This window comes from Microcaecilia unicolor, chromosome 1 (genome assembly GCF_901765095.1).
Source record: "Microcaecilia unicolor chromosome 1, aMicUni1.1, whole genome shotgun sequence".
Lineage (NCBI taxonomy): Eukaryota > Metazoa > Chordata > Amphibia > Gymnophiona > Siphonopidae > Microcaecilia > Microcaecilia unicolor.
This window is the reverse complement of record NC_044031.1, coordinates 650,238,053-650,263,571: the sequence shown is the minus strand read 5'-3', so window position 1 is coordinate 650,263,571 and position 25,519 is coordinate 650,238,053. Positions and strand designations below refer to the sequence as shown.

Here is a 25,519-nt window from a genome sequence, read left to right as displayed (position 1 = left end):
ATCATCAGAGTACAGTTTCAACAGAGTAGTACCCTGCACACAATATAAGTTCCTGTCGAAGGTGATGTTGGAGTTCTATCTGAAGAAGTCGATTGTCTTGCCAACATTCTTTCCCCACGAGCATGCTCATCCTGGCAATAGCAACTTCTTGTATTTTGCAAGAGAGCATTAGCCTACTACATGGTTTAGACAAGGCCCCACATACAGTCCATTCAGCTTTTTGTTTCTTTTAATCCCAGGTGGGTTGCCATCGGGATATGCACCATTATAATTTGGCTGGCAGATTGCATTTCCTTCACTTATGTCCAGGCTGTGCTGGCCTTGGAGGGTCATGTCACGGCTCATAATATCAGAGCCATGGCTGCGTCAGTAGTCCACTTGAGGTCGGCCTCCATTGAAGAAATTTGCAAGGCTGCGACGTGGTCTTCAGTCCACACATTCACAAATTGCTACTGCCTTGAGCAGGATACCCGACGTGACAGTCGGTTCGTGCAGTCAGTGTTGCAGAATCTGTTTGGGGTCTAGAATCCAACTCCACCCTCCTAGGCCCGTTTTATTCTGTTCCAGGATGCACCCTCACGAGATTGTATATAGTTTCAGGTAAATTGCTGTTATGTCCTCGCCGTTGAGAGGCCCAATTGACCAATGTTTTTGGTGAGTCTGGATGCTAGGGATTCCCCGCTCGTGAGAAGATTAAAGACTGCTTGTCCTCGGAGAAAGTGAAGATACTTAATCTGTAGCAGGTATTTTCCAAAGACAGCAAACTTCATATTCTCACAATCCTCTCCTTGGTTATTTTTACTTTTTTTTTTTTTGTGCTTTTTTTTTTTTTTATTTTTTATTAAGCTGAGGAGACCGTGTTTGCTCGATGGGCGGGAAGGCACTCGCGCATGCTCGTTGGATCGTGGCTCGCGCTCCACAAAGCTCTATTTTTAGCTTTGGCAAAATGCTGGACTTTTCAACGTAGATCAGCATCACCCCACTTGTGAGAATATGAAGCCTGCTGTCCTCGGAGAATACTTGCTACGTGTAAGTATCATTGCTTTACTGGTGCGTGATCACAAGACAGTACTGGACCTTGTGGAGATGATACTGATGAGTGAAGAATTCATTCTGCTCTAGAATGAGAAGAAGACAACCATCTATTCCTCCTGAGGGACCTCCAGTGCTTGTGAGCTTCTAATGCAACATCTGATACAGCAGTATGAGGTGTTGGATGAGCTGAAGCTGATGAAATGGGTTTTCCCTGCTGCTGATGGAGAAAACATGTTAATAAATTTATTAAATCCTTTGGTATGAGGGATGAGACAGAGAAGCAGATGAAGAGCATGATTTTCTATGAGAGTCAGATGAAATGAGCAGAACTAAACGGCATCGTAGTTGAATGATGACATCGATGGGATCTAATATGACGGCACTGAGAATGGCTGGGCGACCATCTAGATGTGGAGCATCTGCTTTTGATACCGACTGATTTTCCAATCCAAAGAGGGACTTGGTTGACGCTGATGCTTGTGCATAGAGCTGTCTCATGTGAGGAAATGCCTATGTCTCTGTGAAGAATAGGAGGCTGGTGCTGTTTGGCTCCGATATGTTCAGGTGGTGATATGGAATCCTACAGTTTCTCCTCGCCATGGAATTCTTGCGCTACAGAAAATGCTGAAATGTGATCCCCGGGCATTGTGGCAAGGGGGAAGAAACGTGATCCCCAGGCATAGAAGCGGGGTTGGGGGGTAGATCAGATAATTTAGACTGCCATGAGGAACTGGGCAACATTCTGGGGAAGGGGGGGCCTATTCCAAAAGGATGGGCTCCACCTTAACCAGGGTGGGACTAAGCTACTGGCATCAGCGTTTATAAAGGAACTAGAGACTGGGGGAAGGCCGACAGTCGCTCAAAAGCTCATGGTTCGGAATAAGGTATCTTTTAAAGATATCAGCAAAACTGGAAAGATAAGGGTATCCTGATAGGTTACAAAAGAGACCATAGTAGATCAGGTGTCCTTAAATAAAAATAAAAATCAGACAAAATATTGCAATTTAATACAGTCAAGTACTGAGCATGATGTTACCTGGAACAACAAACATAGTTTGAAATGTCTATATGCAAATGCCAGAAGCCTAAGAAATAAGAAGGGAGAGTTAGAATTTATTGCACTAAATGAAAAATTAGCTATAATAGGAATCTGTGAGACCAGGTGGAAGGAGGATAACCAGTGGAACACTGTCATACTGGGGCACAAATTATATTGTAGTGATAGGGTGAATCGAATTGGTGGAGGGGGTAGCATTGTATGTTAAGGACAGCCTTGAATCAAATAGATTGAAAATTCTACAGGAAACAAAACACATCTTGGAATCCCTATGGATTGAAATTCCATGTGTAAAGGGGAAAAGGATAGTGATAGGAGTGTATTACCTTCTGCCTGGCCATGATGAGCAAACTGATGTAGAAATGTTATCAGAAATTAGGGAGGTTACAAACTGGGCAACACAATAATAATGGGTGATTTCAATTACCCCGATATTGACTGGGTAAATGTAAAAGGGCATGCTATGGAGGTAAAATTCCTTGACGAAATCAAGGATTGCTTTATGGAGCAGCTGGTACAGGAGCTGACAAGAGAAGGAAAAATTCTAGACCTAGTCCTTAGTGGATCGCATGATCTGCTGCGGGAGGTAATGGTGATGGTGCCGCTTGATAACAGTGATGATAATATGATCAGATTTGATATTAGCTTTGGAGTAAGTATACAGAGGATATCCAATATGTTAGCATTTAACTTTCAAAAAGAAGACTATAAGAAAATGAGAAGAGCGGTGAAAAAAACAGAGGAGAGGCTGTGAGGGTCAAAAATTTACATCAGGCGTGAATGCTGTTCAAAAGTACCATCCTGGAAACCCAGGCCAAATATATTCTGTGTATTAAAAAAAGAGGATGAAAGACCAAACGACAGCCGGCATGGTTAAAAAGTGAGGTGAAGGAAGCTATTAGAGCTAAAAGAAAATCCTTCAGAAAATGGAACCGAATGAAAATAATAGGAAACAGCATAAGGAATGTCAAAAGTCAAATGCAAAGCCATGATAAGGAAGGCAAAGAGGGACTTTGGAGGCAAAAACGCATAGCAAGAATTTTTTTTAGGTATATTAAAAGCAAGAGGCCGGCAAAAGAATTGGTTTGACTGCTAGATGACCAAGGGGGAAAAAGGGGCGATCAGGAAAGACAAAGCCGTATAGGAGAGATTAAATGAATTCTTTGCTTCAGTCTTCACCAGGAAGATTTGGGAGTGATACTGTTGCCAGAAATGGTATTCGAAGCTGGCGAGTCAGAGAAACTGAATGAAATCTCTATAAACCTAGAGGATGTAATGGGGCAATTTGACAAATTGAAGAATAGCGAATCTCCTGGACCGGATGGTATTCATCCCCAAGTACTGATAGAATTGAAAAATGAACTGGTGGAACTATTAGTACTATGTAAATTATCTTTAAAATCAAGCGTGGTACTGGAAGATTGGAGGGTAGCCCATGTAATGCCGATATTTAAAAAAGGTTCCAGAGGGGATCTGGGAAATTATAGACCGGTGAGCCTGACGTCGGTGCAGGCAAAATGGTAGAGACTATTATAAAGAACAAAATTACAGAGCATATTCAAAAGCATGGATTAATGAGACAAAGCCAACATGGATTTATTGAAGGGAAATCTTGCCTCACCCCAATCTATTACATTTTTTTGAAGGGGTGAACAATCATGTGGATAAAGACGAGCCGGTTGATGATATGTATCTGGGTTTTCAAAAGGCGTTTGACAAAGTACCTCATGAAAGACTCCAGAAGAAATTGAAGAGTCATGGGATAGGAGGTAGTGTCCTATTGTGAATTAAAAACTGGTTAAAAGATAGAAAACAGAGAGTAGGGTTAAATGGTACATAAGTACATAAGTACATAAGTAGTGCCATACTGGGAAAGACCAAAGGTCCATCTAGCCCAGCATCCTGTCACCGACAGTGGCCAATCCAGGTCAAGGGCACCTGGCACGCTCCCCAAACGTAAAAACATTCCAGACAAGTTATACCTAAAAATGCGGAATTTTTCCAAGTCCATTTAATAGCGGTCTATGGACTTGTCCTTTAGGAATCTATCTAACCCCTTTTTAAACTCCGTCAAGCTAACCGCCCGTACCACGTTCTCCGGCAATGAATTCCAGAGTCTAATTACACGTTGGGTGAAGAAAAATTTTCTCCGATTCGTTTTAAATTTACCACACTGTAGCTTCAACTCATGCCCTCTAGTCCTAGTATTTTTGGATAGCGTGAACAGTCGCTTCACATCCACCCGATCCATTCCACTCATTATTTTATACACTTCTATCATACCTCCCCTCAGCCGTCTCTTCTCCAAGCTGAAAAGCCCTAGCCTTCTCAGCCTCTCTTCATAGGAAAGTCGTCCCATCCCCACTATCATTTTCGTCGCCCTTCGCTGTACCTTTTCCAATTCTACTATATCTTTTTTGAGATACGGAGACCAGTACTGAACACAATACTCCAGGTGCGGTCGCACCATGGAGCGATACAACGGCATTATAACATCCGCACACCTGGACTCCATACCCTTCCTAATAACACCCAACATTCTATTCGCTTTCCTAGCCGCAGCAGCACACTGAGCAGAAGGTTTCAGCGTATCATCGACGACGACACCCAGATCCCTTTCTTGATCCGTAACTCCTAACGCGGAACCTTGCAAGACGTAGCTATAATTCGGGTTCCTCTTACCCACATGCATCACTTTGCACTTGTCAACATTGAACTTCATCTGCCACTTGCACGCCCATTCTCCCAGTCTCGCAAGGTCCTCCTGTAATCGTTCACATTCCTCCTGCGACTTGACGACCCTGAATAATTTTGTGTCATCGGCGAATTTAATTACCTCACTAGTTATTCCCATCTCTAGGTCATTTATATATACATTAAAAAGCAACGGACCCAGCACAGACCCCTGCGGGACCCCACTAACTACCCTCCTCCACTGAGAATACTGGCCACGCAATCCTACTCTCTGCTTCCTATCTTTCAACCAGTTCTTAATCCATAATAATACCCTACCTCCGATTCCATGACTCTGCAATTTCTTCAGGAGTCTTTCGTGCGGCACTTTGTCAAACGCCTTCTGAAAATCCAGATATACAATATCAACCGGCTCCCCATTGTCCACATGTTTGCTTACCCCCTCAAAAAAATGCATTAGATTGGTGAGGCAAGACTTCCCTTCACTAAATCCGTGCTGACTTTGTCTCATCAGTCCATGTTTTTGTATATGCTCTGCAATTTTATTCTTAATAATAGCCTCCACCATCTTGCCCGGCACCGACGTCAGACTCACCGGTCTATAATTTCCCGGATCTCCTCTGGAACCTTTCTTAAAAATCGGAGTAACATTGGCTACCCTCCAGTCTTCCGGTATTACACTCGATTTTAGGGACAGATTGCATATTTCTAACAGTAGCTCCGCAAGTTCATTTTTTAGTTCTATTAATACTCTAGGATGAATACCATCAGGTCCCGGTGATTTACTACTCTTCAGCTTGCTGAACTGACCCATTACATCCTCCAAGGTTACAGAGAATTTGTTTAGTTTCTCCGACTCCCCCGCTTCAAATATTCTTTCCGGCACCGGTGTCCCCCCCAAATCCTCCTCGGTGAAGACCGAAGCAAAGAATTCATTTAATTTCTCCGCTACGGCTTTGTCCTCCTTGATCGCCCCTTTAACACCATTTCGTCCAGCGGCCCAACCGACTCTTTGGCCGGTTTCCTGCTTTTAATGTATCTAAAAAAGTTTTTACTATGTATTTTTGCTTCCAACGCTAATTTCTTCTCAAAGTCCTTTTTTGCCCTCCTTATCTCCGCTTTGCATTTGGCTTGGCATTCCTTATGATCTATCCTGTTACTTTCAGTTGGTTCTCTTCTCCACTTTCTGAAGGATTGTTTTTTGGCTCTAATGATTTCCTTTATCTTACTGTTTAGCCACGCCGGCTGACGTTTAGTCTTTTTCCCTTTTTTCTAATACGTGGAATATATTTGTCCTGAACCTCCAGGATGGTGTTTTTAAACAGCATCCACGCCTGATGCAAGTTTTTTACTCTGCGAGCTGCTCCTTTCAGTCTTTTTTTCACCATTTTTCTCATTTTGGTCGTAATCACCTTTTCTATAGTTAAACGCTAGCGTACTTGATTTCCTAGTTTCACTTCCTTCAATGCCAATATCAAAACCGATCATATTATGATCACTGTTATCAAGCGGCCCTCGTATCGTTACCCCCTGCACTAGATCATGAGCACCACTAAGGACTAAGTCTAGTATTTTTCCTTCTCTTGTCGGCTCCTGAACTAGCTGTTCCATGAAGCTGTCCTTGATTTCATCAAGAAATCTTATGTCCCTTACGTGTACAGATGTTACATTAACCCAGTCTATATGCGGGTAATTGAAATCCCCCATTATTATTGTGTTGCCCAGTTTGTTTGCGTCCCTGATTTCCTTTAACATTTCCGCATCCGTCTGTTCGTCCTGGCCAGGCGGACGGTAGTACACTCCTATCACTATCCTTTTCCCCTTTGCACATGGAATTTCAATCCACAGTGATTCCAAGGAGTGTTTTGCTTCCTGCAGAATTTTCAATCTATTTGATTCAAGGCTCTCGTTAATATACAATGCTACCCCTCCACCAATCCGATTCACCCTATCACTACGATATAATTTGTACCCCGGTATGACAGTGTCCCACTGGTTATCCTCCTTCCACCAGGTCTCAGAGATGCCTATTATATCTAATTTTTCATTTAGTGCAATATATTCTAACTCCCCCATCTTATTTCTTAGGCTCCTGGCATTCGCATATAGACATTTCAAACTATGTTTGTTGTTCCTAAGTACATCATGCTTAGTACTTGACAGTATTAACTGGCAATCTTTTGTCTGATTTTTATTGTTATTTAAAGATACCCGATCTACTACAATCTCTTTTGCAACCTCACTATCAGGATACTCTATCTTCCCTGTTATGGTGATATCTTTGAAAGATACCTTATCCCGAACCATGCTCTTTTGAGCGACTGTCGGCCTTCTGAATGGAGAAGGGTTGATAGTGGGGTTCCTCAGGGGTCTGTGCTGGGACCACTGCTTTTTAACATATTTATAAACGATTTAGAGATGGGAGTAACTAGTGAGGTAATTAAATTTGCTGATGACACAAAGTTATTCAACGTTGTTAAATTGTGAGAGGATTGTGAAAAATTACAAGAGGACCTTACGAGACTGGGAGACTGGGCTTCTAAATGGCAGATGACATTTAATGTGATCAAGTGCAAAGTGATGCAAGTGGGAAAGAGAACCCAAAACTATAGCTACGTAATGCAAGGTTCCACACTAGGAGTCACCGACCAAGAAAGGGATCTCGGCATCGTTGTTGATACGTTGAAATGCTCTGCTCATTGTGCTTTGGCGGCTAAGAAAGCAAATAGAATGTTAGGTATTATTAGGAAAGGAATGGAAAACAAAAGTGAGGACGTTATAATGCCTTTGTATCAGTCCATGGTGTGACCGCACCTCGAATATTGTGTTCAATTCTGGTCACCGCATTTCAGAAAAGATATAGTGGAATTAGAAAAGGTACAGAGAAGGGCGACGAAAATGATAAAGGGGATGGGATGACTTCCCTGTGAAGAAAGGCTGAAGCGTCTAGGGCTCTTCAGCTTGGAGAAGACGGCTGAGGGGAGATATGATAGAGGTCTGTGTTTCAAATCTTTTTTATTGTTATTAATAAAACGGTAACATACCAAAGGGCAAGCAACCTCATGCATATTACATAATCTCCTTTGACCCAACCTTCCCTCCCTCCCACCTGATATCTTCCTGTCAGCCACAATGGTCATTGTTATAAAGTATTGCAGAGATTACTAGTTCAACAAATGTCCTCTCGCTGAAGGTGTAAGAGTCTCCCAAAAAGGAGACCATCTGTATTGAAACTGTAGAGCTCCTGCTGGGGAGGCTTTATGTGCTTCAAGTCTCTGCAGGCGCAGCAGGATCACCATCTGGGTTCGCCATTGTTGAATGAATGGTGCACAAGCAGATAGCCACTCTGTTAGTATTGTTTTCTTGGCAATAACTGTGGCTCTCTTCACAAACTGTTTAATTCCTCATGGCACTGGAGGTCCCAGTCTGAGATGTCCAAATAGTAGTAACGGGTCGTAGTGCCATGCAGTTGACCAGATACATGAAATCTGCCTGAGAACATGCCTCCAGAAGGAAGCCACCTCCGGACAGGCCCAAAACATATGGCCCAGCGTCGCTCCCTCTGCTTCATATTTCATGCAGGTACCATCCGGTGATAGCCCCATGTGGAAGGGCTCGTCTTGAGGAAACTTACACGTGCAATGCAAACTTGTACTGTAGTTCCTAATATGCTGCAATCATGGTGGTCCTGCGCAATGTTAGAACGTGTTCCTTGAACATTGCTTTCGAGAGTGATATGGCCAGATCTCTGCTCCACGCTTTTGCACATCTAGCAAAGTCCAATTCTGGTACTGTGTCCCGAATATGTCTATGGTGGAATGACAGTGGCACCTTCTGCTGCGCACTTAGAGAAAATGCTGTGGCTAATTCCTCTTGTGTGTCCTCGGATAGAGATTCCTAAGTCAAGCTGGTAATGTATTGCTTCAGTTGACAGTAATGAAAAAAGTCTGTGGATAATAAGGAAAATTGCTTTTGTAAATCCGTATAGGGTTTAATCTAGCCCTCCTTTGTTAACACATGATACAAATCAACCAAACCTTACCTTTGCCACCTACGAAAAACTTTTTACAGTGATCCTGGTGGGAAGGCCGGGTTGTCGCAAATAGCTAGGTATGGTGTAACTGTCGAGGAAAAGTGATGAAGTTGGCAGACCTATCTCCAAACTGCCTTAGCTGTTGCCAGAATGGAAGAACAGTGTAATACTACAGGAGCTTTCCTGCCCATTCCATGCAGTAGACAGCTAAAATGATTGTGGTGAGACAGGCTAGTTTCAGTGGTGGTAGCAGAAAAGTCGCTGGAAGCGTGAGACCAGTCTGTGATATGTCTCATTCCACTTGCAGTGGTTAAATATCGTAAGCTCAAGAGACCTAATCCACAGGTATTTGCAGAATTGACATTGCCAATCTTGCCCTCTTACCTTTCCAAAGGAATCACTGCAGGATGCGATTCAATTTTTTCTCATCCTTGCATGTAAGATACAGTGGCAATGTCTGAAATATATATAGCCAATGAGGAATAATTAACATGTTATATAAGGCTATACACCCCAATAGCAACAGCGGATAGGCATGCCACAGTTGAATTCTAATACAGGTATCATTGAACAATATAGCAACATTTAACGTATACAGCTGAGATAAATCCTGTGGAACCTGCACTCCCAAGTACTTTTGATCATCCCCTGCCCATGACAAAGGAAAATCCCTTCTCCCCTGGAAGCCCCTCCCTGTAAAACAGAGAGTGCCTGGGATTTCTGAAGGTTTAACTTAAAGCCAGAAAGTCGGCCATACTGGTCCACCATCTCCAACAATAACGGTAGTGAGCTGTCTGGTGTACACGTCACCACTTGTAAGTCATCGGCAAATGCCAAAGCTTTCACCATCTCCCCACCCACTTCCACGCCAGGGGCCTCTTTTTCCATTTTCAAGGCCTGCAAAAGGGGTTCATTCCATAGACAGAAGAAACAACAGTGGGGGAAAAGGGGCACCCCTGGCACGTACCTCGCCAAATTGGTATCATTGAGGTCCGCACTCCATTAACTAATAATGAGGCCATGGGGTCAGCATAAAGCGCTTGTACTGCCTTATAATACCATCCCTGAAACCCCATGAAACGTAATACCTCAAACCAATAGTCCCAACCCACCCTATTGAAAGCTTTTTCTGCGTCCAGGCTAATTATAAAAGCTGGTGTATTGGTCTGTTAATGTTGTGCCATAGGTAATAATAAGCGACGAACATTAGCCACTGCTTGGCGATGTCTAACAAAGCCAACCTGTTCTGTACCTATTACTCTTGGTTGACACTCAGCCAACTGATTCGCCAAAACCTTGGCTAAGATCTTGATATCTACATTTAAAAGTGAGATCGGGTGGTAGGAATCCTGGCTTCGTTATCGGTGTGATTAGAGCGTTATTAGTATGAGATGGGAATTCCCCTCTCTTCACCTGCTCAAAATAAACGTTCAATACTCCCAACAAGGCGGGCGGCAATAACTTATAAAATTCTCCTGTTAGTCCATCGGGACCTGAGACTGAGTGCATAGGTAAGGTTTTAATAACCTCTTGTATTTCTTTCCCCGTAATAGGAGCATTCAGCCTCTGTACCTCATGGGGAATGAGTTGCGGAAGACCCCACCCGTTCCAGGTAATCAATTATCGAGGCCTGATCTGGAACCTTATGTGCTTCGTATAATTTGGCAAAATGTTGATTAAAGACCTGCGCTACCATCTCACTTTTATTGCAGATGCGTCCTTTGTGATCTTCTATAGCCGTTATCACTCTGCCCCCCCCCCCCCCCCCCCCATGACTTCACCAGACGTGCCAACTGTGGTCCAGTTCTATCCCCAAATCTTTGGAGTCTGTATCTGTGGTATTGAAGTGACCTAGTTGCTCATTCCTTAAGTAGGGAATTTAAAGCCACCTGTGTAACATGTAACTGCTCACGTGTTTCTGTGTTTGGTGTGTGTATATACCTGCATTTGCCCTTCTTTAGTTTCGACTCCAACTGTAATATAGCTCCTGAGATATTTTTATTACGACCCTGAACATAAGCTATCACGTCACCCCTCTGCACCGCCTTTGCAGTGATAGAGGTCTATAAAATAATGAGTGGAGTGGAACGGGTAGACGTGTGAATCGTTTATTTTTTCCCAAAAATATTAGGACTAGGGGGCATGCGATGAAGCTACAAAATAGCAAATTTAATACGAATCGGAGAAAACTTTTCTTCACGCAACGTGTAATTAAACTCTGGAATTCATTGCCAGGGAATGTGGTAAAGGCGGTTAGCTTAGCGGGGTTTAAAAAGGGTATGGACGGCTTCCTAAAGGAAAAGTCCATAGCCTACTATTATTAAATTGACGTGGGAAAATCCACTGCTTATTTCTGGTATAAGCATCATAAAATGTGAGCTTTTCTGGGATCTTGCCAGGTATTTGTGACCTGGTTTGGCTACTGCTGGAAATAGGATGCTGGGCTTGATGGACCTTTGGTTTGTCCCATTGCGGCAATACTTATGTATTTATGAAGCATATATCCAACAAATAGCAATAATGCACACACTATTTCTAATACAGTTTCTAAAAAGTATATTGTGATGCTGAGCATCTTATTTACTAAAAACGTTTCCCTGATAGGTACAAAAAGTCAAAATCACAAAAAAGTCTTTTAAAAGCAGTATAACAACAATTAAAAAAAACCCCTCCAACTTTGAACCACAACTAGGCACAGGTTTTCTCCTTCAGAAGTGCAGCAGTACACATACTAGTCTCTGCTCTAAACATTTTAGGCCCTGTATACTAAGTTGCACTGTAGGCACGCTAGCGTTTTTAGTGCTCATTAAAAGTTGTGCTATCACTAGAGACAACCATATATTCCTATGGGTGTTTAGCATTTGCATGCGCCAAAAACGCTAGCACATCTTAGAAAATAGGGCCCTTAGAGAGCAGTCCCTCATGGGAAGTTCAAGACCAATCAGAATGCTTAAAAATATACACAAGTTGAAAGTAAACCTAAACACCAAAATTAACTAGATGAATATTCTAAAAAACTACCAGTCATACTAAAAATGATAAAAAATCTATTAGATAATATACAAAATAATATAAATAAGATGCTCAACTTCACAATATACTTGTTAGAAACTGTTATATATTACTTTATCCTTTTATTTATTTAATTGCATTTGTATCCCACATTTTCCCACCTCTTTGCAGGCTCAATGTGCCTTACAATACATCCATGGATAATGGAAAAGAGAAGAGAAAAGACATTTGTTGTTACAGAAGGATTTTGGGTTGCATGGTAATAGAATACATGATAGTAATATAACTGAAGGCATTATTAACATTTCTGGATAAATGTGGGAGTTTCACATGTTTAGATCTTTGTGGTATATCTTGTCGAAGAGATGGGTCTTTAGTAGTTTACGGAAGTTAGTCAGTTCATAGGTCTCTTTTAGGTTGCGTGGCAATGCGTTCCAGAATTGCGTACTCATATAGGAAAAGGTTGATGCGTGCATTAATTTGTATTTTAGACCTTTACAGTTGGGGAAATGAAGATTGAGGAATGTGCGAGATGATTTTTTAGCATTTCTGGGTGGTAGGTCTAACAGGTCTGACCTGTAGGCAGGGGCATCGCCATGGATGATTTTATGTACTAGGGTACATACTTTGAACGTGATGCGTTCTTTGAGTGGGAGCCAGTGTAGCTTCTCTCGTAGGGGTTTTGCACTTTCGTATTTTGATTTTCCAAATATGAGTCTGGCTGCCGTGTTCTGGGCTGTTTGGCGTTTTTTGAGTATTTGTTCTTTGTAGCCAGCATAGAGTGAGTTGCAATAGTCTAGATGACTGAGTACTAATGATTGTACCAGATTACGGAAGACGGTCCTTGGGAAGAATGGTCTTACTCTTTTTAGTTTCCACATTGAGTGGAACATCTTTTTGGTTGTGTTTTTCGCGTGATTCTCAAGTGTTAGGTGCCGATCAATGGTAACTCCAAGAATTTTCAGGGTTTCCGAAATTGGTAGATTTAGTTTGGGTGTTTTGATGGTGGTAAATTTGCTCGTGTTATGTTGAGAGGTGAGTATTAGGCATTGTGGTTTTTTCTGCGTTGTTTTAGCTGAGAGGCATCCTAGGAGTGCATGATATGTAGACTTTGGTTGGAAATTTCTTTAAGGTCTTGTTTGAATGGGATGTAGATCGTTACATCATCAGCATAAATGTATGGGTTGAGGTTTTGGTTTGATAGTAGTTTGGCCAAGGGTGTCATCATTAGGTTGAATATGGTCGGTGAGAGGGGAGATCCCTGTGGAACTCCACATTCAGGTGTCCATGTGGCTGATGTAATCGAATTTGATGTCACTTGATATGAGCGTGTGGTTAGGAATCCTTTAAACCAATTTAGAACGTTGCCTCCGATACCGAAGTATTCAAGGATGTGTAGTAGGATTCCATGATCAACCATGTCGAAGGAGCTTGACATATCAAATTGTAGAAGTAGTATATTCTTGCCAGTTGCAATCGTTTGTTTAAATTTAGTCATGAGCGTAACTAGTACTGTTTTAGTACTGTGATTAGAACGAAATCCTGACTGGGAGTCGTGTAGTATTGAGAACTTGTTTAGATAGTCTGTGAGTTGTTTGGTTACCATCCCTTCTGTTATTTTGGTTATTAAGGGAATGGATGCTACTGGTCTATAGTTGGTTAATTCACTCACATTTTTCTTTGCATCTTTGGGTATGGGGGTGAGTAGAACGTTTCCTTTCTCCTTTGGGAAGAGTCCATTTTGTAGCATAAAATTCACGTGTTTCGTTAAATCTGTTATGAAGTGTTGGGGGGCCGATTTCATAAGGTTATTTGGGCATATATCTAGTTTGCAATGAGATTTGGCGAATCTTTTAAGCGTTTGGGAGATGAGATCTTCCGATAGTATCTCGAATTCAGTCCAAATCCTATCTGCTGGGTATACTCCAGGGTCTGGGTCTAGATAGTCTAGGAGTGCAGCGTATTCGATGGGGCTGACAGGTATTTTAAGTCGCAGTTGTACTATTTTCTCTTTGAAGTACTTTGCGAGGTTTTCAGCTCCTGGTGTGTCTTTGCTGCTGTTCGTGACTGCTGTGGTGTCTAGTAGTTTATTCACGAGTTGGAAGAGTTTGTTTGTGTCCTTGTAATTCGGTCCAATTTCAGTTTTGTAGTATAGTCTTTTGGTTTGTCTTATGGTGTATAACCCCTGATGCAGCCTGTGCAGGAGCAAAACATGGATCACATCAGGTATTTTTAAATGCATCATTTTATGTTCTGGATTTGGATCTGTTCTCGTTTTGTTGTGATCTGGGACAGCCTGTCTCAGGGACTGATAGACAAGGCTGTTAAGGACTTCGCAAAGTGATTGAAGGCCTGTGTTTAAACCTGGAGGCGGACACTTTAAGCATTCAGTGACTGCAGAATTCTAGCACATTGTTAATTGTATCATTTGAATTACGTTATTTACTCTGTTTAGCTCAAACATTTTTAACACGCAAAAATTGCTAGGTAGTAATGCTAAAATGTCAGTAACATAGTAGATGACGGCAGAAAAAGACCTGCATGGTCCATCCAGTCTGCCCAACAAGATAAAATCATATGTGCTACTTTTTGTGTATACCTGACCTCGATTTGTTTCTGCCATTTTTAGGGCACAGACCGTAGAAGTCTGCCCAGCACTAGCCCCGCCTCCCAACCACTAGCCCTGCCTCCCTCCACCGGCTCTGCCACCCAATCTCGGCTAAGCTTTTGAGGATCCATTCTTTCTGAACAGGATTCCTTTATGTTTATCCCACGCATTTTTGAATTCCGTTAACGTTTTCATCTCCACCACCTCCCGCAGCATCAACATAGCTTAAGATAATTAAATGTTTCTTAGTAATTTGTAAGTATGACTAAGTACCTAAAATTTCTTGTTGAAATTCAAAGCGGTTGCTGAGAAAACCTCAAAAAAACTGTAGACAGTTACTTTTTTTGCCTCACCCTGAAGATAGCTATATATATATATAGATAGAGATATTAAACCATCTACAGACATACCAACACACACTCATGCGATGCAGATACGCACACTGACATGTTTGTGCATGTGTGCACACACAGAGGGGTTGTAAAGAATTACATGATATTGCTTTGCATGCTTTCCCCACTTGTTGGATTAGTATATAGGACTCTGAACTGGCTATATTAAGGGGGTGAGGAGAAATTCATACATGCTTTCTCTTTTTTGGAAACCAGTTGTGCATGTGTTGCTTTGATTAGACTGTAGAAAGTTTGTGTGTGTGTGGGTGGGGTGGGGGGGTTGTAATATATGTTTAGAAACACTTTGCTGTCTATTCTGCATAATTGTATATAGAATCAAAGTTAGAGTTTAAAATGCTTTTTGATGTGAACATTGCAGTTGGTAATGGTTTTCAACTGCCTGTCAGATCAATGATGAATACTTAAATATAGTTAATAAAGGTAAAGTTAACCCTCAAAAGAAATGAAATCTGTCTTAAAAAAAAAAATCAGGTGTACTAAAGTTTGACTAATTGGTCATCCTACACTAACAATGTTGCAAAACATAGTTGTAGGATCCACAGTTCTGGGCTATCCAAAGCAGTTCTAGTTTATTACTTTACATTGAGGGAATTCTGTATGACTTTGTAGCGCAGAGTTCTGTGAAACTGCTGTTCTCCAAGGACAAGCAAGCCAATAGTACTTACATGTGGGTTATGCGGTCTGCGTTGCCTGATCTGGAGCTTGAAAATGCTATATATAACTTTGAGCATGTGCCCTGCTCCCACCGTGCATGTGCGAGTGTCTTCCTGCCTTCCATGAGAGTGCAGGATCCGCAGTTCTCTTTTTTTCCCCCATGGTGAGGAGTGAGCATCATTTTTTTACCGCTCCTCGCTTCCAGTTTGGGATTGCTTTGAGAACAAATTTTCTTGTTCATTCCCAATTCTTTTGTTTTATTTTGCTCAGTTCTTTTTTGGGGTTCTCTTCCCCTCCCCCCTTCTCTTACGGTTTAGTTTATTTTTGCCATCTTTTAAAGTTTCCTTTGCTTTACCGTTCTGTGGCCACATTTAGGCCTGAGATTCAGTCGGGATTTCCTATCTATTTTCTGGAGCTTCCCCCTTTTTTTGGCACCATCAAGTCTTTTGATTTGGCCATGGCTGTTTTTCCTTCCATGTCCTCAAAGGTTCCCAGTGGCTTTAAGCGCTGCAGCCGGTGTAATAGGACCATCTCTGGCAAGGACACCCATTCTTGGTATCTTCAGTGTTTGGGGCTTGAGCATTCCTCTTCTAACTATGTTCTTTGCCTTTGCATGAAGAAAAGAACCCAGTTGGCCAGAGAGGCTCAATGGAAAAACTTTTTGGAGCCAGGTCCAAAGCCTTGTCTTCGGTTTCAACATCGGCATTGACAGTTGCATCAGTCCACAGGACTGCTATGCCCGTAGACACTGGGAGTGGCTGTGCATAGAGTGGGTTTTCACCTGCCTCAATGTCAGTTGCTGTTCAGGCCCCCAGGATCTGTCGGAATCAGACATGACCCCGAGGCGAAGTGAGGATTTCACGATATCCTCGTTGTTATCAAGGAGCATTGATGCCGGGCATTGGGGGGGAGCCCAAGTAGCATCAGCATCAACCATCCTCGATGCACAGTGCCAGGAGTACCCGAGACGTATCGGTGCTGTAATGACCACTCCATACAGGAGGTGCCAGTGCATGGGTCTCTGCGCAGCCAGGATCAGGCACCTGCTCTGACTCGACTATTCAGCAGTCTGTCTCGACACCGATGCCCCAGCTTTTCCCAAAGTTGGCCCTCAATGAGTGCCTTCAGGCCTTACTTCCTGAGCTTTTGGCAGGTCTCATACATTAGAGTGCATTGGCGTCTTGGGTGCTTGCATCTGCCATGCCTTCTGCTTCCCCACCTGGCCAACAGCTTGAGGTGAGTTCTTGCTGCCAGTGCGCTTGTGGCCTCAGTGTTGACTGCCTCCTGTGTTAGTACCCCCTTGATGTCAGTGGAGGAAGCTTCGCCTGAGTTGAGGCTGGATCCAACACCTCAAATCCTTTCTTGGGACGTAGTTCTTCCTTGTTGAGGTGGATTCAGTTTCGGCCCTACCATGAGGAGTTTCTTGCTGACACCAATGTGGAGCACTCATGGGAGTCTGATGAGGATCCACAGTACTTTACGAAAGAGGAGTCCTATGATATCTCATCAAACCCCTCCCCTCCACAGGAAACAAGAAAGTCTCCACTTGAGAGTCTTTTCTTCCAACCTTTTGTAAAGGAAATGGCGGCTGCTATTCACATTCCTTTGGAAGTGGAGGACAAGCCCAGGGCTAAGATATTCAAGGTCCTGGACTACGAGTCATCTCCTAGAGAGGCTGTGTCGGTCCCGCTTCACAAGATCTGTGGTCCCTGCCCTCCCTAAGAAAATTGACACCATGTATCGGATTCAGTCTTCCCATGGATTTGATGAGCCCCAATTGCTTCCTTATTACTTGGTGGTACAATCTGTGCTCAAAGAGCCAGGAGTTCTAGGGACTACGATTTGGCGCCCCCTGGCATAAAAGCTAGAACCCTGGATTCTTTTGGGCATAAGATGTATCAGGCCTGTATGCTCATTTCCCGCGTCCAATCCTATCAGCTCTACACGAGCCTGTACTTGTGGTCCTTGGTGCATATTATGTCTGATTTGGCAGACTGTCTCCCACCAGAGCAGGCTGAGTCACTTCACAAGTTGATCAGGCAGCAGAAGGCATGTCGTAAGTTCATGGCCAGGGGCGCCTACGATACGTTTGATGTGATGTCCAGGTTCTTTGCTAAAAGTATAGCGACGCACAGACTTTTCATGGCTGCGTGTCTGACTTGGCCCCGGCAGTCCAGCAGAGAGGTTGGCAGGTGCCATATGCCGGAGGGATAAAATGTTTGGAGAGCAGATGGAGTAGGTCACTGACCTCAAGAAACATTGATACCGTCAACACTCTCCCGCCAGATGCCTTCTACAACTTCCTCCTCTTTTAGGAAGTTTTAAGGCAAGTCGAAGAGAGGTCCCTACTACTCACAGAAGCACAGGTACTTTCCTTATCACAAGCCTCGGTAGGCTCATCCCCAGAATGCTCGTTCCTGTCAACAGCGTGTGCCTAACGCCCAGATAGCTCCCCTGTCAAAACCAGGGACAAGGTTTTTACTGGCTCCTGCAGAGTATAGCTGAAATAAGTGACTCTGCCGGACAACCTGCTGGTCATTGGGAGGCTGAAGTTTTTTCAAGAAAGGTGGCCCTTTGTAATCTCCGACTGGTGAGTACTTCAAATAATCCATCTTGGTTATGCCCTGTGTTGGTAACAGAGACCACCAGATGCCCACCGAGAGCAAGTCACTTCAGCTCTCAGCACAAGCAGGTACTTGCAGAGGAACTGTTCGCCCTTCTAAAGGTCCGTGCAGTCGAACCCATTCCACCAAGGGAAGAAGAGAAGAGATTCAATTCCAGGTGCTTCCTTGTGCCCAAGAAGACAGTGGAATGAGTCCCATCCTAGACCTAAGGGTCCTGAACAAATTCCTGGTGAAAGAAAAGTTCAAGATGGTTTCCCTAGGCTCCCTTCTCCCCATGATTCAGGAAAACGATTGACTATTCTCTCTGGACTTGAAGAAAGCTTACATTCACTTCTTGTGACCTGGAAGTATCGGGATGTATCTTTGAAAGCAATGGAAGTAAAACCCAGACTGGCTCAATCTGTCCTCCATTTTCTGGAGCCATATGGTAACCCTAGGCCACAGGGAACGTAGCGGATGCCATGTTTTCTCCAGAGCTAGTTCAATTTGTTCTCTGGTGGATGAATCGATCCAGTTTGACTCTGGGACTTCCAGTTTTATTTATTTGTTGCATTTGTATCCCACATTTTCCCACCTCTTTGCAGGCTCAATGTGGCTTACAAATTCAAATTCTTTAGCCCTGAAAGATGCTAGTCTAGGGCGCCCATTTAGATGGGCTTCACACTCAGGGTGCCTGGTCAGCCCAGGGGACAGATGTCCATTTCAACCTTCTGGAACTTCGGGCAATCTGGGGTGCTCTAAAGGTTTTCAGAGATATGCTGCTCAACCAAATTATACACATTCAAATGGACAATTGGGTTGTAATGTATTGCACCAACAAGCAGGGGAGCACTGGATCATGCCGTCTGTTTCAGGAAGCTGTCTGGATGTGGCATTAGGCAGCCCTGCATAGTATGATCCTCGAAGCTACTTATCTGGCAGGCAAATGTAACAGCCTGGCTGACATCCTGAGCAGGATTATGCAACCGCACGAGGGGTCCCCCATGCCCATCCTGGTGAAAGCTCACTGCACACTTTGGACTGCAAGCGAGCATTGGCCTTTTACGTGGAGAGGACAGTCCACCCAACTTTGTTTCTTTTGATCCCAACAGGATGGGGGTTGCCATAGGGAAACGTACCATTTCCAGTTGGAAATTGCATTTCCTTCACTTTTGCTTAGGCTGACCTGACTCTTGAGGGTCATGTTAAGGCTCATAATGTTAGAGCCATGGCTATAGCAGTAGCCCAGTTAAGGTCAGCTTCCATTGAAGAAATCTGCAAGTCTGCAACGTGGTCTTCAGTCCACATAGTCACATCTCACTACTGCCTTGAGCAGGACACCTGATTTGGACATACAGTGGTGCAGAATTTGTTTGGTGTCTAGAATCCATCTCCACCCCCTAGGCTTGTTTGGTCTTTTCCAGGCTGTATTCACTCAGTTTGTATATAGTTTCAGGTTAATCTGTGTCTTTCAATTGACTGCTGTTTTCGGTGAGCCTGATAGTTAAGGACCTCCCACATGTGAGAATTATTGGCCTGCTTGTCCTCGGAGAAATCAGAGAAAGTGAAGATACTTACCTGTAACAGGTATTCTCCATGTAAAGCAGGCCATATTTTCAAACATTCCCTCCCACCTCATTTTAGAGTTTTTTTTTTATTTGAAGTATGTTATGGTATGCTCTCGCATTGGGCAGGAAGGCACTCGTGCATGCGCCGTGAGAGCACAGCGCTTGGTCTTAATTTTGTATAGCTTTTTGAGGCTCCAGACCGGGCAACATGGACCGCTGTACCCACATATTAGAATATATGGCCTGCCGTCCTCGGAGAATACTTGCTACACGTAAGTATCTTCTCTGCATCAGCTGCTTGAGATAAGTGACCTGGTGTGAGTATTTCACTTCTTGCTATGTGATCTCTATGGAGGAGGGGGAGAAAGCAGGTGATGCCAGATGTGTGCCATGGGAAGGGACAGAGCAAGCTGAGTGCCTTGAGGGGACAGTGGGGGGTAAAGCAGGATGAGTATGCCTTTTGAGGTGGGGTGGGGGAGAAGAGAAAGCTGAGTGTGCCTTAAGGGAAGGTGAGATGGGGGGGGGGGGGGGTAGAGCAAGGGGAGTGTGCCCTGTGGAGGGTGGGAAGGGGGCAGTGAAATCTGTGTGTTCTATGCGGTTGAGGAGAAATCAAGCTTGAGGGTGAGAAAGAGAGAGTGATAGCTGGAGAGGAGGAAAGGAAGTGGGGATATGTGCGGGGGGGAGGGAGAATGAGAGGTTGGGGCTATTGCATTTGGGAGAAGACTTTCAGGGCAGAATTAGGTGTCTTGCTTGAAGTTAGAGGGAGCGAGAACTGCTGTTGGGTTATAAAAAGGAATTGGAGGTGGGGGTAGGTGCCTAGGGGGTGGGGGGAAGGGAGAATTGAGATGTGGGGCTATTGCATTTGGGAGAAGACTTACAGGGCAGAATTAGGTGTCTTCTTGGGAGTTAGAGGGAGAGAGAATTGTAGTTGGAGTGAGAGATGGAACTGGGAAGCTGGAGCCTGAGGAAGGAAAAAGCAGGAAGGAATTTCAGGCCTTATGATTCTGTGCAGCAGAACTTTATAGAATTTTGAATTATTGTGTGTAGAATTTTCAAACATTTTGTGCAGACTTCCACCAGAAGAAATCATTTGTAATCTTCAAAAAAAAAAATGAGTGTCTAAAAAATCTTACCTCACCTGGCTTTTCTCTCTTTTACGCCTATTAGATTTTAATATGGAATATATTCAGCGAAGTGGCCTCAGGGATCCTCTTATCTTTACCAGCTCCGATGGACTTGGAATAAAGTAAGTGTCTGAAAGTTTGTTGTGATGATTTGTAATGCAGATTACACTTGTACCTTATCACTAAACAGAGCCTGTTAAAGGCTACAGGTGAGGAGGCAGCATCTTGCTGCCCACAGTAGTGGGCATGCAGAATTCATCCAGGCAGAAGTTAAAATCCTTCACTTTATAGTAAATGGATTTATTTAGTTCTTTCTGTTGATACAAGAGTGCAGTTTTATCTACAGGTGAACTGCAGCTAGCTCCTGAGTGGATGATTTTGCATTGTATGCGACAGGTTTTATTTATTTAAAAAAAAAATTCTCTCCAGCCTATCCAACAATTCTAGGCAGGAAACAATTTTAATGTTCAGATTATTAGGTACAAAAAATGACGTAGCACCCACAGAAGGTCACATGACATGGCAAACATCCCATTTTCACCCTTTCCTCTAGCCACTGCAGCCTATCACTACCTAATCATGTGTATGTTTATGCTATTGTTTTAATGTCACTGTGACCAATTTATTCTAGTCTAAATGTTCAGTTGTGCTCAGAAAATTCTTCTCACATCTGAATTAAAACTGCTTCATTAGGATGAACAGAGCCAAGTTTAAAACTGAGGTGCTTCTAGGCCAGGGTTGTCCATCCCTGGTCCTCGAGGGCCACAATCCAGTTAGGTTTTCAGGATTTCCCTAATGAATATGCATAAAATAACATAACACTCTAATGACCATTCAGTCATATATTAACTCCTTTAATTACAAAAAATGTGCAAGACAATCTTTTCTCTAACTTTCAACATTTTTATTGATGACACACAAAAATAATATTCATCCAGTTCCAGCATACACTGAAATGCCAACATCATAACATACAAAGTAGAAATAAAACGTGAGAGTCCGTCATCAACTTTTTAAATATTTTCCTCCCTCTCCCCCCCAGCCCACCCTCCCTCTCCCCCCTCTAAATATGATTCAACCTTTTATGAATGACTGTGCAGAGAAGACACATCCGACAATATGGATATACAAATCTTCATATAAATGCAATTACTCATTAAACTAAAATAATACAGATCGTCATCAAGCTTTTTTTTTTTTTTGTATTGACAGTCTATGTCATAGCTATGAAATCTCATAAAATGCCAAAACCTCACAGTTGAGAACAAGAATTATAAGAACCTCAAAACTTTTATGGATGTCTCTCCCCCCTCCCCTCTTTACCATGAAGCTCATCCACCCGATAATGATGCCTGACACATAAAATGCGTCTCAAGTTTCTAATTTTATTCTGTCCAAACATACCTATTAACCCAAATTATTCAAAACCTGACTCCGAGCTCGTGGGGATATTTTATGCAGGTACGCCCCACAAATTTTTATAAATCGTTGATGCCTCTTTGGTGTATTACGGGCGTCCTGCATTTCCCATAACATGAGCTCATGGAGCCTGTTTCTCCAATACCAATATGAGGGTTCTCTATCCGTTGTCCAACAATTTAGAATACATTTTTTCCCCAGGATACATAATTTGCTTAGAAACATCTTTTCTTCTACAGTTCCTTTGTTCCATGTCGACATGGAGCTTAGTATCACCCTCTCAAAGGACAGGTCTACCTGGTATCCCAGAACCCAACCCAAAAACCTAGAGAGAGCGAACCAGAACCCCCGTACCTTTTTGCATTGCCACAAACCGTGGCTAAACGATGCATTGGCTTCTGCACACTTAGGACACTTGCTTGTTTCCACCACTCCTGCATACCATGCTTGTTTTACTGAGAAATATGCCCTGTGTATGGTGCGAAAATGGCATTCCTGCAACTCAGCACTATGTACCACCCTTACCCCTCCCCGGAGCGCCACTAATATCTTCCCTTCTGTTATTCGGTCTTCCACCTCCCGGCTCCATCTTTCAGCAACTATCTTAACATCTCTTTCTGGTTGCTTCCCCTCCAATCCCTTGTGAAACCATGACACCGAAATTTGTCCTGTTGCATCCCCAGCCAAGAATTCCCTAATATCCTTCTCAAAACCTGGTAGTAGACTTGCGGTGGGGAGCTCATGTATGTAATGTGAGAGTTGAAAATAAGCTAATTTTGCTAACATTCCCCCCGCATAGTGCCTCTCAAACTCTGAATAAGCCATAACTGTCCCATCCTCTTGTAGAAAGTTTTCCAAAAGTATCACACCCTGCTTCCCCAGTTCTCGAAAAAATTTACTTTCTCTCCCAGGCGAGAACTCTGCGTTACCCGTAACTGGCAGCAGCACACTACTCTCTGAACTGTGTTTCCAAAGTTTTGTTATCTCTCTCCACAAGTATCTTAATGGCTGTAAAAGTAAGCTATGCTTAACTTGTTGTGGTAAGTTTCCGAATTTTGCGTGTAATAAATAATTGAGGTGCCAGGGGCTAAAGTGCGCGCACTCTAGTTGTACATCTGTGTAAGTGTTCGTTCCCATGACCCAGTCTCTTAAATGCCGTAAAAGGCATGCTTGATTGTATGTATGCATGTTAGGTACCCCTAACCCCCCATTTACCTGGGCCCCACTAAGATACTCCCATTTGAGTTTTGATTTCCGTCCGGCCCAACAAAATCGGGCCACCTGTCTCTGGTGAGCACAGAGATCTTTTTTCCATAGCCGTATTGGTAATACCTGCAGTACATATAGCCATTTCGGAAATACCAACATGCGGTACAAATGGATCCGGCCCAAAAGTGTCAATCGTAGAGAACTCCACCTGTTTAACTGCTCCCTCGTTTCTTGCAGTAATTGCGGGACATTGGAAGCGTATATCTGAGCCGGATCTAATGTTAACTGAATACCTAAGTATCGGAATGACCCCGTCGCCCACCGTAATGGGAACTGTTCCCAGTCTACTACTACTACTACTACTACTACTATTTAGCATTTCTATAGCGCTACAAGGCATACGCAGCGCTGCACAAACATAGAAGAGAGACAATCCCTGCTCAAAGAGCTTACAATCTAATAGACAAAATATAAATAAAGTAGGCAAATCAAATCAATTAATGTGAACGGGAAGGAAGAGAGGAGGGTAGGTGGAGGCGAGTGGTTACAAGTGGTTACGAGTCAAAAGCAATGTTAAAGAGGTGGGCTTTCAGTCTAGATTTAAAGGTGGCCAAGGATGGGGCAAGACGTAGGGGCTCAGGAAGTTTATTTCAGGCGTAGGGTGCAGCGAGAAAGAAGGCGCGAAGTCTGGAGTTGGCAGTAGTGGAGAAGGGAACAGATAAGAAGGATTTATCCATGGAGCGGAGTGCACGGGAAGGGGTGTAGGGAAGGACGAGTGTGGAGAGATACTGGGGAGCAGCAGAGTGAATACATTTATAGGTTAGTAGAAGAAGTTTGAACAGGATGCGAAAACGGATAGGGAGCCAGTGAAGGGTCTTGAGGAGAGGGGTAGTATGAGTAAAGCGACCGTGGCAGAAGATGAGACGGGCAGCAGAGTTTTGAACCGACTGGAGAGGGGAGAGGTGACTAAGTGGGAGGCCAGCAAGAAGCAGATTGCAGCAGTGGCGTAGCCAGAAGTCAATTTTTGGGTGGGCCAACAGGTTGGATGGGTGGGCACTAGACAGTGGTGTGCTGGTAAATGTTTAACAACAGGCTCTCTCCCCGGTCCACCTCTGCGCCCGTCCACCTCCCCTCAAAATTGCAGAGCTGGCTATAGCCGGGGAGAGAGCCTGGGGGGGGGGGGGGCAATGCATTACTGTCTCCAGGAAAAAAAAATTAAATGATCCCAGGTTCCAATTTAATTCATGTTTAATGTGGGATAAAATGCCATAAATAAGTAAATAAATATAAACTTTTAATGTTGAGCACCTGATTCTCAAAGTGGACATATTCCAAACACTATAATGAAAATAAAATGATTTTTTTCTACCTTTGTTGTCTGGTGACTGTTTTTCTGATCATGCTGGCCCAGTATCCGATTCTGCTGCTATCTGTCCTCCTAACTCCGTTTCCAGGGCTTCCTTTCCATTTATTTCTTTACTTTCCTCCTTTCTTCTTCATTTCTTGCTCTATATCCATAAGTAAAAGCTGGGTCCTCTGCAGACTTGACTGTCTAGTGGATCCAGCTTCTGCCTATTTTCTTCATCCATGTGCAGTTTTTCTCCTCTCTTCCTTTTCCCTCATCTCATCTCCTTCCTCATTCTTCCATCCCCTCCATCCATGTCCAGCATTTCTTCTCTCTCCCTTCCCTCTCATCCATCCATGTCCAGCAACCCTCCTCTCCCCTTCTTCCAACATATCCAGCAACCCTCCTCTCCCCTTCCCTTCATCCAGCAACCCTCTTCTCCCCTTCTTCCACTATGTCCAGCAACCCTCCTCTCCCCTTCATCCAGCAACCCTCCTCTCCCCTTCTTCCACCATGTGCAGCAACCCTCCTCTCCCCTTCTTCCACCATGTCCAGCAACCCTCCTCTCCCCTTCCCTCCATCCAGCAACCCTCCTCTCCCCTGCCCTCTCCTCTCCCCTTCTTCCACCATGTCCAGCAACCCTCCTCTCCCCTTCCCTCCATCCAGCAACCCTCCTCTCCCCTTCTTCCACCATATCCAGCAACCCTCCTCTCCCCTTCCCTCCATCCAGCAACCCTCCTCTCCC

General features: G+C 43.7%; 1 protein-coding gene across 1 annotated transcript in view; it reads left to right on the top strand.

Moving 5' to 3' along the window:
- Window positions 1–10,391: 10,391 nt before the first annotated feature.
- The window catches only part of KDM2A (lysine demethylase 2A), a 380,937-nt gene continuing 365,809 nt past the window's right edge, over window positions 10,392–25,519 (top strand). Inside the window, exons 1-2 of the mRNA XM_030185811.1 lie at window positions 10,392–10,431; window positions 20,845–20,923. Of these exons, the coding sequence (XP_030041671.1) occupies window positions 10,395–10,431; window positions 20,845–20,923 (116 nt within the window). The 5' untranslated portion in view covers window positions 10,392–10,394. The remainder of the gene's footprint in view (window positions 10,432–20,844; window positions 20,924–25,519) is intronic.